We start from the raw sequence: 13,320 nt of genomic DNA on the forward strand, positions 1-13,320 counted from the left end.
TTTTTTTTTTTAGTTCCAGACTATGTTCTGATGTTCCAGACGATGTTCCAGACTATGTTCTGATGTATTATAATTGTAACAAAATAACAATAATAATATATACATTTTATTTAATAGTAAGTTTTCACAGTGTGTTATATTGTCATACGTTACAGACTAATTTTAGATTTCTGTACGAGGTACGATGTTCGAGATTATGTCTCTGACGTTTTCCAGTCTATGTTCTGATGTTTTCCAGACTATTTTCTGATATTGTCCAGACTATATGTTCTGAAGTTCATGAATATTTGCTTATGTTACAGACTATTTTGTTTTCCAGATTTTTGTTCTGATATTCTAGTTTCAGACTTTGTTCTGTTGCTACAGATTACATTCTGATATTCCAGACTTTGTTCTAATGTTCCAGTCTATTTTCTGATGTTCCAGACTATGTTCTAACGTATGATATAAACATGAAATAGTACTATTAAGATTCGCAATGTTTTAATGTTATTATGTGTGACATACTAGATCTATGTTCTGAAGTTCATGAATGTTTGCTGATGTTACAGACTACTTTGTTTTTCAGTCTTATGTTCTGATATTCCAGACTTATGTTATGATGTTGCAGACTTTGTTCTGAGGTTCCATTCTATGTTATGATGTTTCAGACTTTTTTCTGACTGATGTTCCAGACTTTGTTCTGAGGTTCCAGACTGATGTTCTGATGTTTCAGACTATATTCTGAGGTTTCAAACTATGTTTTGGGATTCCAGACTATGTTCTAAGGTCCCAGACTATGTTCTGAGGTTCCAGACTATGTTCTGAGGTTCAAGACTTTTTTTCTGAGGTTCCAGACTTCCTTCTGACATATGATATATGCATGAAATAGTATTATTAAGTTTCACAGTGTTTTGATGTTATTATGTTTGTCTTACAGATATTTTCCAGACTATGTTCTGCAGTTCATAAATATTTTTTTTTTATGTTAAAGACTACTTTGTTGTTATTTTTTCAGACTTATGTTATGATGTTCTATACTTTGTTCTGATGTTCCAGACTGATGTTCTGAGGTTTCAGACAATGTTCTGAGGTTCCGGACTATGATTCGAGGTTCCAGACTATGTTCTGAGGTTCAAGACTATGTTCCGAGGTTCCAGACTATGTTCTGAGGTTCAAGACTATGTTCTGAGGTTCTGGACTATGATCCGAGGTTCCGGACTATGTTCCGAGGTTCCAGACTTTGTTCTGAGGTTCCAGACTATGTTCTGAGGTTCCGGACTATGTTCCGAGGTTCAAGACTTTGTTCTGAGGTTCCAGGCTTTGTTCTGACGTATGATATATACATGAAATAATATTATTAAGTTTCGCGGCGTTTTGATGTTATTCTGTTTGTCTTACAGATGTTTTCCAGACTATATTCTGCAGTTCATTAATATTTCCTTATGTTAAAGACTACTTTGTTGTTATTTTTTCAGACTTATGTTATGATGTTCTAGACTTTGTTCTGATGTTCCAGTCTGAGGTTCTGATGTTCCAGACTATGTTCTGAGGTTCCAGACAATGTTCTTAGGTTCCGGACTATGATCCGAGGTTCCGGACTATGTTCCGAGGTTTCAGTTTAAACATATTTTTTTTGCTTATATATACATGTATATATACAGAGACAAGACATTTACGATATATTGAAAAGCAAAAGGGTTGGGTCCAAGTTCTTACAACATTAGCGATCGGCCCTTCCCTAACGATCGGCCCTTCCGAGGTTCCAGACTATGTTCTGAGGTTCCAGGCTATGTTCTGAGGTTCCGGACTATGATCTGAGGGTCCGGACTATGTTCCGAGGTTCCAGACTTTGTTCTGAGGTTCCAGACTATGTTCTGAGGTTCCAGACTATGTTCTGAGGTTTCGGACTATGTTCCGAGGTTCCGGACTATGTTCCGAGGTTCCAGACTGTGTTCTGGGGTTCCAGACTTTGTTCTCAGGCTCCAGACTATGTTCTGAGGTTCCAGACTATGGTCTGGCGTACGTCATTTTTCTCAGTGTTCTAATATTATTATATTCTTCTTACAGATGGAACGCCAAAAACGCTCTGCTACCACGAGACAGATACTCATTTATAGCACCAGACGGTACACCAGCATGTTGTGCCTAAAACAAACAACGAGGTATCGTCGACAGTTTACGAAAATACGTCAATTTCAGACTATTCAAACAGTGAGGAGGAACAAGACAATTTAGTTCATGTCGTAAATTCACATGTAAATCAGCTTGCAGGAAATATGCTTGGTAGCCATACATACTTCGTCTAACCGGTTTCCACCCCAAGGACGCTCTCAATTTCGCAGTCCCTAAATGATAAAACAAATTCAGAACAACAAGTTCATCGACTTTGCATTACTGTTACCAAACATGGCTTTCCCTCATGCAGAAAAACAAAACAATATGCACACCCTTTCCCTAATAACTCTTTTTAAGGAAACATCTTCCGTAGACACACCTAGTTCCTTAACAATATCTGCTGGTCATACAACAGGCGATGTTTATGCCGAGAGCCGCTATGCCCTCGGCCCCATCTCTGGGTTCTGCAGAGGATCATATCACTCTGGCCATTGTGCCTTCACTTGCGAAGACTAAGCCTTTTCCACACACATTCAACAATTTGTTAACACCACAACCACACCCAACATCAATCGTAATCAAAAACAGTGGCATAGTTGGCAAACCTACGATTTCCATACGGGTAAATGTTTTGTCAAGATACTTAAGGGGATCATCAGGTCACGACTACTTAATACTAGGTTTCACCATAGGTTTTCATCTTGGTTACACTGGTCCTCATCGCCATTCTTCATGCTCAAACCTCTAATCTTATTCTGAATACTCGAATATTTTCCAACGAAAACTACAAACAGATTTATAAATGTACTAATTTCATAAAATGTCCTTTTTCGGGAAGACCTTTTCCTACCCTTCACGATAGTACTTCACCGTTCTGAACACAGGTATCTGTGCCCATTACGGGCCTTACAGATATATTTAAACACAATCTCAACTTTGAAGGGTCCTTTATTACGATTTCGCTGCGGCCATCCAGTTCCTTCAACTTTCATCCGACACATTCTCAAACTCTGTGCAGAAGCCTGTCGGCTTGACCCCATTACGTCCACAACACACTCATTCCGTGTTAGAGGGACAACTTTGGCCCATGGCATGCACTTCTCCAATACACAAATTCCACGATTCGGCCGTTGGTCGTCACAGGCTCACACAAAATACATACGTCAAAACATCACAAACGATCCTGTAAAAGAGCTATATAGGCATGTGTGATTTTCAGAGGTCACATTCTGTCTTGACGGGTATATTCAGCAACCATTTCCAGTGGTATTTAAAGGCTTACCACCAATTTGAGTTTCTTTCTTCATTGTCTGTCTCAGGTAGCAAAGCGTTACATATATTAAAAGTGTTCGATTTTAGTTTATAATGGCTGTCACAGTGAAAGAATTAAGCACGGCTAGATCTATATGATAATATAAATACGTCGAATGAACAGTCTCGCTATGTACCGCGGGAGTTATACATGCACTGCTCGATTGTCTGAGGCGGCGAGCTTATTTTCTTGAATTTTCATTTGCTCGACTGATTGAAACAGCGAGCAAGGATTTTTCTTATTGCTTGCCTGACTCAGGCAGCAAGCTTAATGTTTTAGTTTGTTTTTGTTGTTGTTTGTATATATAACTCGCCTGACTGAGGCGGTAAAGATCAATTTTAAACAACAAGTTTAGATGTTATACTGTTTGCAAAGTGTCAAAGTGTCATTTTAGCTCGACTGACTGAGGCGGCGAGCTTTATCGTCTTCTCCCATTGCTCGACGAACTCGAGCTTATGAAACATAAGGTGTGCATCGATTTATAAACAAAGACAGTCAGTACTGCTCGATTGTCTGAGGCGACGAGCTTACTTTCTTCAATTTTTATTTGCTCGACAGACTGAAGCAGCGAGCCAGAACTTTTTCTCACTACTTGACTGACTTAGGCAGCAAGCTTAATGTTTAAGTCTGTTTTTTTTTTGTTGTTTTTATAAATTACTCGTCTGTCTGAGGCGGCGAGCTGAGAACATATTCAAAGTGTCAATTTTAAACAACAAGTTTAGATATTACATTGTTTGCAAAGTGTCCTTTTAGCTCGACTGATTGAGGCGGCGAGCTTTATCGTCTTTTCCCATTGCTCGACGAGCTCGATCTTATGAAACACAAGGTGTGCATCGATTAATAAACACAAACAGTCAGTACTGCTCGATTGTCTGAGGCGACGAGCTTACTTTCTTCATTTTTATTTGCTCGACTGACTGAAGCAGCGAGCAAGAATATTTTCTTATTACTTGACTGACTTAGGCAGCAAGCTGAATGTTTTAGTTTTTTGTGTTGTTTTATTTGTGTTGCTTAAAGCATATTCAAAGTGTCAATTTTAAGCAGCAACTTTCAATGTTATATTGTTTGCAAAGTGTCTTTTTAGCTCGACTGGCTGAAGCTGCGAACTTTATAGTCATTTATCATTGCTTGATGAGCTCGAGCTTAAGAAACATTTATAAGCAGAGACATCAGTAGCAACGGTTTTCCTTTTAATACTGAACTTGTGTTTTGTTAATATTGGCTTGTCTAGTGTTAGTCATTTGAACGAAATGGTTCTACCTTTTTGTTTCTATACGATTCTTGCCATTGTTTTGTACAAAATTTATAGACACACCATAGTCAATTACTAATGTGTTTTATATTTTTCTGACCATCCTATATTATTATTTTTTCGGACTGAAATATCTGTCTTAGGCGGCAATCATTTGCAATTCACCGTATAATCTTCTTAGACTTGTTTACACACCCACATCATACTTGTTACATGGATATTTACCATGACACTCAAGCATCTGTCCCTGTGTCTCTGGGCGGCATCCCAGGTCACTTGTTCCCTGGTCTTTCGTGGCGGTATTTTTCGCCCAGATATGTGAAAATACATATTTGTTAAGGTATTGTTCGGCAAAATAAATATTGCCCTTTTTCAGTCAACACTTAGTTCACTCTTATATTTTCCCATACATAGTCCTCAGGGTCAGTGCTTCGTTGTGAACAGATGCACATAAATGAATTTTATAGGTAGATAAAATTATTTATGTCATTGTTGTACATTTGGGGCGAATTGGTCCCATTCTGAATTATGTTAATTTATGTACTACGGTAAAAGCCAATCTTGGAATTCCTTTTATCACGTGATACCGTTGAACCAATCGGGAAACGGCATCTTCCTTCTTCGTCAGCATTCAAGAGTGAATAGCACGCTTCTTTCTTTAATTTTATTTTGGCTAATTTCTGGTTTTATCTTACCACCACCTCCCATTCCACCTCCTCTTTCAAGTGACAATTTTCAAATTTTGAAAGATTTCTCTTAATATGCAAATTCATCCACATTTGTTGATATGCTTTCGGCGGCTTTATCCGCCCTAATATGTGAATATATATATTTATTAAGGTCAGTGCTTCGTTGTGAACAGATGCACATAAAAGAGATGGATACATAATATCCGCTAATTAGAGACTGCGATGCGACAGTAGTTAAACTATACATCAACAACAGCTGGTGATCGAAATATTCAGTAGTGCCTATATCAAATGTACCCTCCCCCCCCCCCCCCCCCCCCCCCCCCCCCCCCCCCCCCCAAAAAAAAAAAAATATATATATATATATATAAATTCAATAGAAATACAAAAGAAAATAGTTTGAAACAAGCAAGTAATTGGTATACATATGGGTAAAAATTGTACACCCATTGTCGCATATTTGTTTTATATTGCTATGAAAGAGACTTTAAGGGGAACTGTGGTCTAGTGGATAAGGTCACGGCCATGACTTCTCAAATGACACCAGTACTGGTTTTTTCAAGGAAGTGGACTAGAGAGTGGTTCCAGTAAGCTTGAAGCTTGAAGCTTGAAGCTTTCTCCCGATACGTAGGCTGACATTTTTACTGCATTTAATAATACCCCACGCTATCTGGATGATATTCTTAATATGGATAATCCGGACTTTTTCAACTGTAGATACTAATAATCCCCGGGAGCTCCAGTTAGATATAACTATTAATTCGGATACTGCTGCTTCATTCTTACATTCACATTTCTCTATTTATGACAATATTATACATACCAAAATTTATGACAAGAGGGATGATAATAATTTTAGTATTGTAAATTTCCCCCGTTTGGATAGGAATGTACCTCAGGCAACATCTTATGGGGTACTAATATATATTTCTCAATTAATTAGGTTTGCCAGAGCGGGTAGTCATGTTTCAATGAACGTAATCAATATATTACATATAAACTTCTGCAGCAAGGCTATTGTTATTACAAATTGCGTAAATATTTTGCTAAATTTTACCATCGTAATTCTAATTTGCTTTTAAAATTCAGTAGTAACTTAAAGACACTTCTGCTAGAAGTTATTTCAAAACCCGATTTAATGTAGATATGGTTCACAAAATTCGTAAGATTGTGGGTTATGGTAATTTTCCAACTAGGTTTGGTAAAATCAGAATAAAATATATTTTATTAAAACAGGCTAGGACCCGACTGTTTTGAGACACCACATATGTAGTTTTCAACCCGTTTACAGTTGGACACTACGTTTCCCTCTTTGATTGTGTCTGACGGAAGAGGGGAAGTAGCAGATTTTAATCCCACCAGGACTGAACTGTTTTGACATGATTCGTCGAACCCTTAAGGATGTTTCTCTTGTTGCTCTGTCTTCTGCAAATGCATTGAGTACATACGTTTTTATACGCCCGTTTGAAAAACGGGACGTATTATGGGAACGCCCCTGGCGGGCGGGCGGGCGGCGTCCACAGACTTTGTCCGGAGCATATCTTCTACATGCATGAAGGGATTTTGATGAAACTTGGCACAGTTGTTCAACATCATGAGACGGAGTGTCATGCGCAAAAACCAGGTCCCTAGGTCTAAGGTCAAGGTCACACTTAGAGGTCAAAGGTCAAATTCAAGAATGACTTTGTCCGGAGCATATCTTCTTCATGCATGGAGGGATTTTGATGAAAGTTGGCACATTGTTCATCATCATGAGACGGAGTGTCATGCGCAAGAACCAGGTCCCTAGCTCTAAGGTCAAGGTCACACTTAGAGGTCAAAGGATACAAGAAAGAAAACTTTGTCCGGAGCATATCTTCTTCATGCATAGAGGGATTTTGATATAACTTGGCACAAATGTTCATCACCACGAGGCGGAGTGTCATGCGCAAGAACCAGGTCCCTAGGTCTAAGGTCAAGGTCACACTTAGAGGTCAAAGGATACAAGAATGAAAACCTTGTCCGGAGCATTTCTTCTTCATGCATAGAGGGTTTTGATATAACTTTGCACAAATGTTCACCACCACGAGGCGGAGTGTCATGCGCAAGAACCAGGTCCCTAGGTCAAAGGTCAAGGTCACACTTAGAGGTCAAAGGTCAGATACAAGAATGACTTTGTCCGAAGCATTTCTTTTTCATGCATGGAGGGATTTTGAAGTAACTTGGCACACCATCATGAGACGAAGTGTCATGGGCAATTCCCTTCTTTAGAATTACTTCCCTTTGTTGTTACTATAAATAGCCTATATTGTAACTTTTTCATTACTAGTCGTAGGGAAAAATCGAGACCACTTTTCTGTAGTACAACATGCATGCTACATCCAATTATGAGGTGTATTTTGACTAATCTCTACCTGGTAAAGATTTTTTTGTGGACTTACAATTTTTGGGTTTTTTTTTTTTTTTTTTTTTTTTTAAAGATTATCTTCCCTTTGTTGTTACTATAAATAACTTATATTGTAACTTTTTTATAATTGACCGTAGGGAAAAAACAAGACCACTTTTCTGTGGTACAACATGGATGTTACTTTCAAATTTTAGGTGTATTTTAAGGTATCTCTACCTGGTAAGGAGTTTTTTTGTGGACTTAGAAAAACAAATGACTTACAATGATTACTAAACAACCACAAAATTAAAATTTCATTTGCAAATACAGGTGCTAGAGTAAAGAAATTTGCTGTGAAGGGCGTATATTGTGACATTCTGGCACTCTTGTTGGTTCTTAATGTTTCCTTTTTATATAATCATACTAGAACATTCTTGTGTTTTACATGTCATGCCTTTTGTTTCCATTGCGTGTGTTAAAGATACACCTGGCCGGCATTACTTTTATTTACACTAGCCCGTGACTTTGGAACATAGCTGGGGTAAATGAGAGGTTGGGTGCGCACCTTAAATCGGTTTAAACTCCTCGGTGGTGTGACATGTGTTTTTGTCACTGACAGTTCAAAGGCGGTGCCTCACTGTGTTCCTATATTTGTTCATTTTGTCCTCGTGTGTTTGCCTTGTGTGTTGGCGGTGTGCACATCGATTTGGGGAGGCTGCGTTTTCGGAATTGATAATTATTCTTGTTTTTTTTAGTGAAATTTTAATTATCTTTCAGTAAATTTAAGAAGTGTGGCCAATGGTCTAACACTCATTACTAAATTCTTAGTGAATGAGAATAATAGGATTTTTATTCTGATCTGATGAAATAAAAAAAAATACCATAAAATTAAGCTAAATAAGATATTAAAGATTGCCATCGACTCTTGCTCACTCAAAGAGTGTTGAGTGTGCACTGTTTTGTTAGGATATACTATGTATACTTTAATAAGAGGGTCTAACAGAATATCTATTGTAAATCTATATCCAATTTAAAGTGAATAGTTATGAGATAATGGGCATGTTTTAATCGAAGTGATGCGGCTATTTTGCAGCGACTGTTTCACAAGTTTTTGCCAACATACAGTCATCTTGAAATTCTTAAAAGATGGCCATTTGTGTTACCTTTCAGGTATATATTGCCATGTCCAGTTCAAAGATCAAGGTTTCAAAATGAGTTTATGTATCTGAAACGCCTTTTTAAATGCTGAAATTAACATTGTGCATGTATTTTTACTAATACTTTAACGGTTCTCAAATTTTTATTTCTCATTGTCAGACATTTGTTACGTCAGAGGGTAACAATTTCTTGTTACAGTAAATAAAAGTAACAGAAAGGTAAACCAGCAACTATAACAATAACAAATTTTTATTCATGAATCTAAGGAAAAATCCAAATAACTTTGAAAATGACAAAAAGCTTTAAAATCCAATCTAATAACTAAAATAGTCCAAATCCTGTCCAGGTCAAATTTAAATCCAGTCAGAATGAATTCCACAATGTTTCACACAGTTCAAAAGTAATATCCAAAATTTATAATTCCTCTTTTCAAAGAAAACTTTTTAAATTCAGAAAATTTTAATATAAATCCTTCGAATAATCCTTCCAAATATTAAATATCCAAACTGGTAATAATATGTTTTTAAGAAATACAGGAAAGTTTCATCAGTAGATTCCCTATCTACATTTTAGCTTCTTAGGTTCTGTTTCAATCTAAAACATCTGACTATATATTGTATCATGGAAGGTTCTATAATTATCAGGTAACAATAAAAATAAAAAAGAAATTTCTGGACAGTCTTTTCTAAAAATAACTGACATACACTGTTTATCAATAATTGATACATTAGTGATAGAATTTTCCAGATTAAAGGAGAATGTTATAGTAACAGATTAAAGGAGAATGTTATAGTAAATACTGAATAATGTCTTAAAACAACGTCAGTAAACAATGCTTTGCCTTAGGGAAAAATGAGAAAAGCTATCTATACATAACACATTTACATCAAATGCTATGTAAACAAATGTATTCGATTTTCCTCGTACAATCTGTGAGTTTTATCGTTTACAATTTATGTAAAACTCTTATAACTTCTTCAGACACATTTGATGCAGCTCTGGTTATTATGCATCTAAACTTTCCAGCAGGACTTCAGTTACTGTATAGCTTTAAAAATAACAGTTATAGTGTATTATGTAAGAGGGCTTTGTCTGCTTGATCAGTTGAGGAAAAAGGCATATTTAATTTTTTGTACTTTTGACACCGCTCTAAAGTTGGTATCAGTTTGTTAGTCGAATCAGAGTTATCCCCCTTGATTTTACTTGAACCAAGCGGCGAGGGGCAAGTGATACAAAATCTTCGATCTTAACCACTCGACCACTGAAGCCCCGACTAAAGGGCGTTAAGTACTGATGTAACTTTCAGTCGTTGTAAGGTATAAAGTTATTTGTACTGGGCTGTACAATGCATGTGCCAGGCTGGGGTTATTCAGAAATCTTTTAATATTAACAAGTTTGCCCCAAAATGGCATAGTTTAAGCACGCAGTGAGATAACCAGCATTTACTGAGACAATTATAAACACAAAATCTATTTTCATTATATTCAACTAATGTTTGTAGGCAAATATTTAGGAATAATACATGGACACGGTGGGAACAGGTGTAATTCATTTTTCTGTAAAATATCAATTTGACGATATATCGAAATCATGTCTCGTACTCACCTTCAATCTTAATCGTGTTGTTGCAACCATGCTGTAAGCGAATAATTGGTGGTATATCTGCCGTTGGCGATGTGTTTATGGTTCCAGTATCAGTTCGATTACTTAAGTCAGCTTTCACTTTTAGTTTCCAATCTCCTCCGCCACCGACATTCAATGAGTTTATCCAAGCTGCTCCCTCGAACCTGTTATGGGAGATTAAGTTTTGTATGGAATAGACCTTTGTTATATGTAATACAAGTATACTTAGTAAATTGAAAACAATCGTTCATTTTGAACAAAATAAACATTCTGTTGAAGCTGTTAAGCATATGCTTATGTTGTTTTAACTTTGCATATGCTACAAACGTTTGTGTTCTTGCAAACAAGTATTATGTAACAAGCTTGTGTTATTGTAACCATGCATAATCTGTAAATGCATGTTGTTTCAACTATGTATATGCTACAAGTGTCTGTGTTTTCGTAACTTTGCATATGCTACGAAAGCTTGTGCGGTTGTAACTTTGCATATGCTACAAAAGTTGTTGCACCCAAGCGAATGTAACAAAGGCTTGAATTGTTGCAACTATACATATGCTATAAAAGCTGGTGTTGTTGCAACTATGTATATGCTGCAAAAGCTTGTATTTATGTAACTTTGCAAAAGCTTGTGTTATTGTGACTATGCATATGCTGCAAATACTTTTGTGGTTGCAGCTATGCATATGCTACAAAAGCTTGTTTTGTCACAACTATGCATATGTTACAAAAGTTTGTGTTAATATAAAGATGCATATGCGACAAAAGGTTGGTTGTTATATAGCGATTCTGAGATAATTTAATATACCCGATTAACCGCTATCTATGCATTCAATTATTATATGTACATAGACTGCTACATAAATTAGAATTTGTATCTTGCTAGGGTTAAGGGTAAATCACCATTCTTTGCTCCACTGTACTATAGCCTTCATGTATTACAGGGACACCAGTAGAAGCAACCCATTATCTGCAAATTGAGCCAGTTCTCTGTATCAATCGCCGTCTGTAGAGTATTCAATATTAGTCAGGTGGTTTTTGCTATTGCAAAAAATTAATGAGGGCCGAAATGTAAATGCATTGAGACAATAACATTAAAGTATAAGCATCCCCGGATCATCCGAGTGCTGTCTCCAAAACATATATGGCATTTATATGCAAAATATTGAGGTCAAAAGGTCATATGTTAAACACTGATATTTAAATATAACTTTGCGGTATTGGTGCAAGGATTCATGAATAACCTACAAGTATACTTGATGTGATTTACAATTGTTTCCAGTTAATGATTTATAGAGTCGTACTCGAAAACGCATTGTATGGTCAAATATAAAGGTTAAAATGTCACAGACTCTATTTACTGAACTGCCATTTGCTAATTTACAAATTAATTTGGAATTAGTGTACATACTTTTTTTTAAATTCAGATTTAGATCAAAGTGTTGTTAACAACATAATAAAATTTCAAAGATTCTGTGGTGTAACAGGGTCTAAGGTTCACTCTCCTCAATATCAGCAAAAACAACTAGTGCTCTCTTCTATAATAACTATTTAATATTCTACTAAGTTTAAAGATAATATATACATCAATGCCTTTCTTCATAATTCCCTAACATAGTTCACTAGCATTTTCTCAGTTATTAACAGAACTTCTATTCTTCAACGTTAATTGCCTCGGTCCTAACCTAACTTATTCATTTTGTGTGTATCGGACATAATGTCTAACCATCTAACCTAACTGAGTACCAGAATGATACTGAAGATCTGTCTCAAAATATGCGTGGTATTCAAGGAAACATGTCCATCGGATGACTAAAATGTTTTTCTCGGAGCACACACGCAAAATGACAATTAGAAAATAAACATGTCATAACTCCTAAACTGGACAAAACGACAGTCGTGACGTGGACAGAGGGTAGTTAACCTGGGCGAGATATCATGACCTGTCACTTTCTCATATGACCAAGTGCTGAAATTATTTTAAGTAGCATTCCGAAATTCTTTTGTGTGTGACATATAACTTACCGAAAAACTAGATGAAAAGTATAATGATTTCTTAAAGCCATTATACTACAATTCAATTTACTTCCTAAGCCAACTGAAAAAAGTCAGAAAAATACACCTAAAAGTTCTGATTTAAAAAAAAAACAACTGTAAACAATTTAAAAGAAGTAATACTAATATTTTCCTACAAAATGGTTAAATATCACAAAAATAATGAAAATGCACGACCAGGAAGTTATTGCATTTTCTTCCCACGATACGTTTTAGTTTTTATTATCTATTTGTAAATTGAAAACATTTCTGTTTATTTTTGTGACTTGTCAAATATGGGTTGAAATCGTAAAATGAATGAATTTATTTGATGACTTTCTTTGATTCTGTTGAAAGTTCGGCATTTGATCAATAACATGTTAGTGTACGCTACATTTTAAAGTATTGAAGATATATAGAGATGTGCGGGTTAGCTGTTTCGTTCAGTATATGTTGGTTATATTGATGTGGTACCTTTTTATTTTTAGAAAAGCTTTTATGCTACGGAATTAAAACTCATACATAAGAGTATTTTTTTTCAAATATTGTTGAAATTCATTTTCTGACAATACATACCGTAAAGTTATAAAATGTTTCGTTTTGTTGCTTTATTTCTATTTGGGCTGAGAATATTTCAGCAAATATTTCTGGTTTCCCATTAGAATAATTTCCTTCATTTCACTGATGCAATCAGTTTTATCATAGTTATATTTATAAATATATATATATAAGTTTCAGTAAGTTAACTGGGTACTGGCCAAGCTCCAGACATGTCAGTGTATACAGCAAGTTT

At 35.9% G+C, this 13,320-nt stretch overlaps 1 protein-coding gene across 2 annotated transcripts in view; it reads right to left on the reverse strand.

The window, feature by feature from the left end:
* LOC123564214 (uncharacterized) overlaps positions 1 to 13,320 on the reverse strand; it is an 84,310-nt gene that overhangs the window by 49,644 nt on the left and 21,346 nt on the right. For both annotated transcript variants that reach the window (XM_053536842.1, XM_053536843.1), the window contains exon 3: positions 10,479 to 10,660. In XM_053536842.1, coding sequence (XP_053392817.1) covers positions 10,479 to 10,660 — 182 coding nt within the window. The remainder of the gene's footprint in view (positions 1 to 10,478; positions 10,661 to 13,320) is intronic.

Source organism: Mercenaria mercenaria, chromosome 2 (genome assembly GCF_021730395.1).
Source record: "Mercenaria mercenaria strain notata chromosome 2, MADL_Memer_1, whole genome shotgun sequence".
Lineage (NCBI taxonomy): Eukaryota > Metazoa > Mollusca > Bivalvia > Venerida > Veneridae > Mercenaria > Mercenaria mercenaria.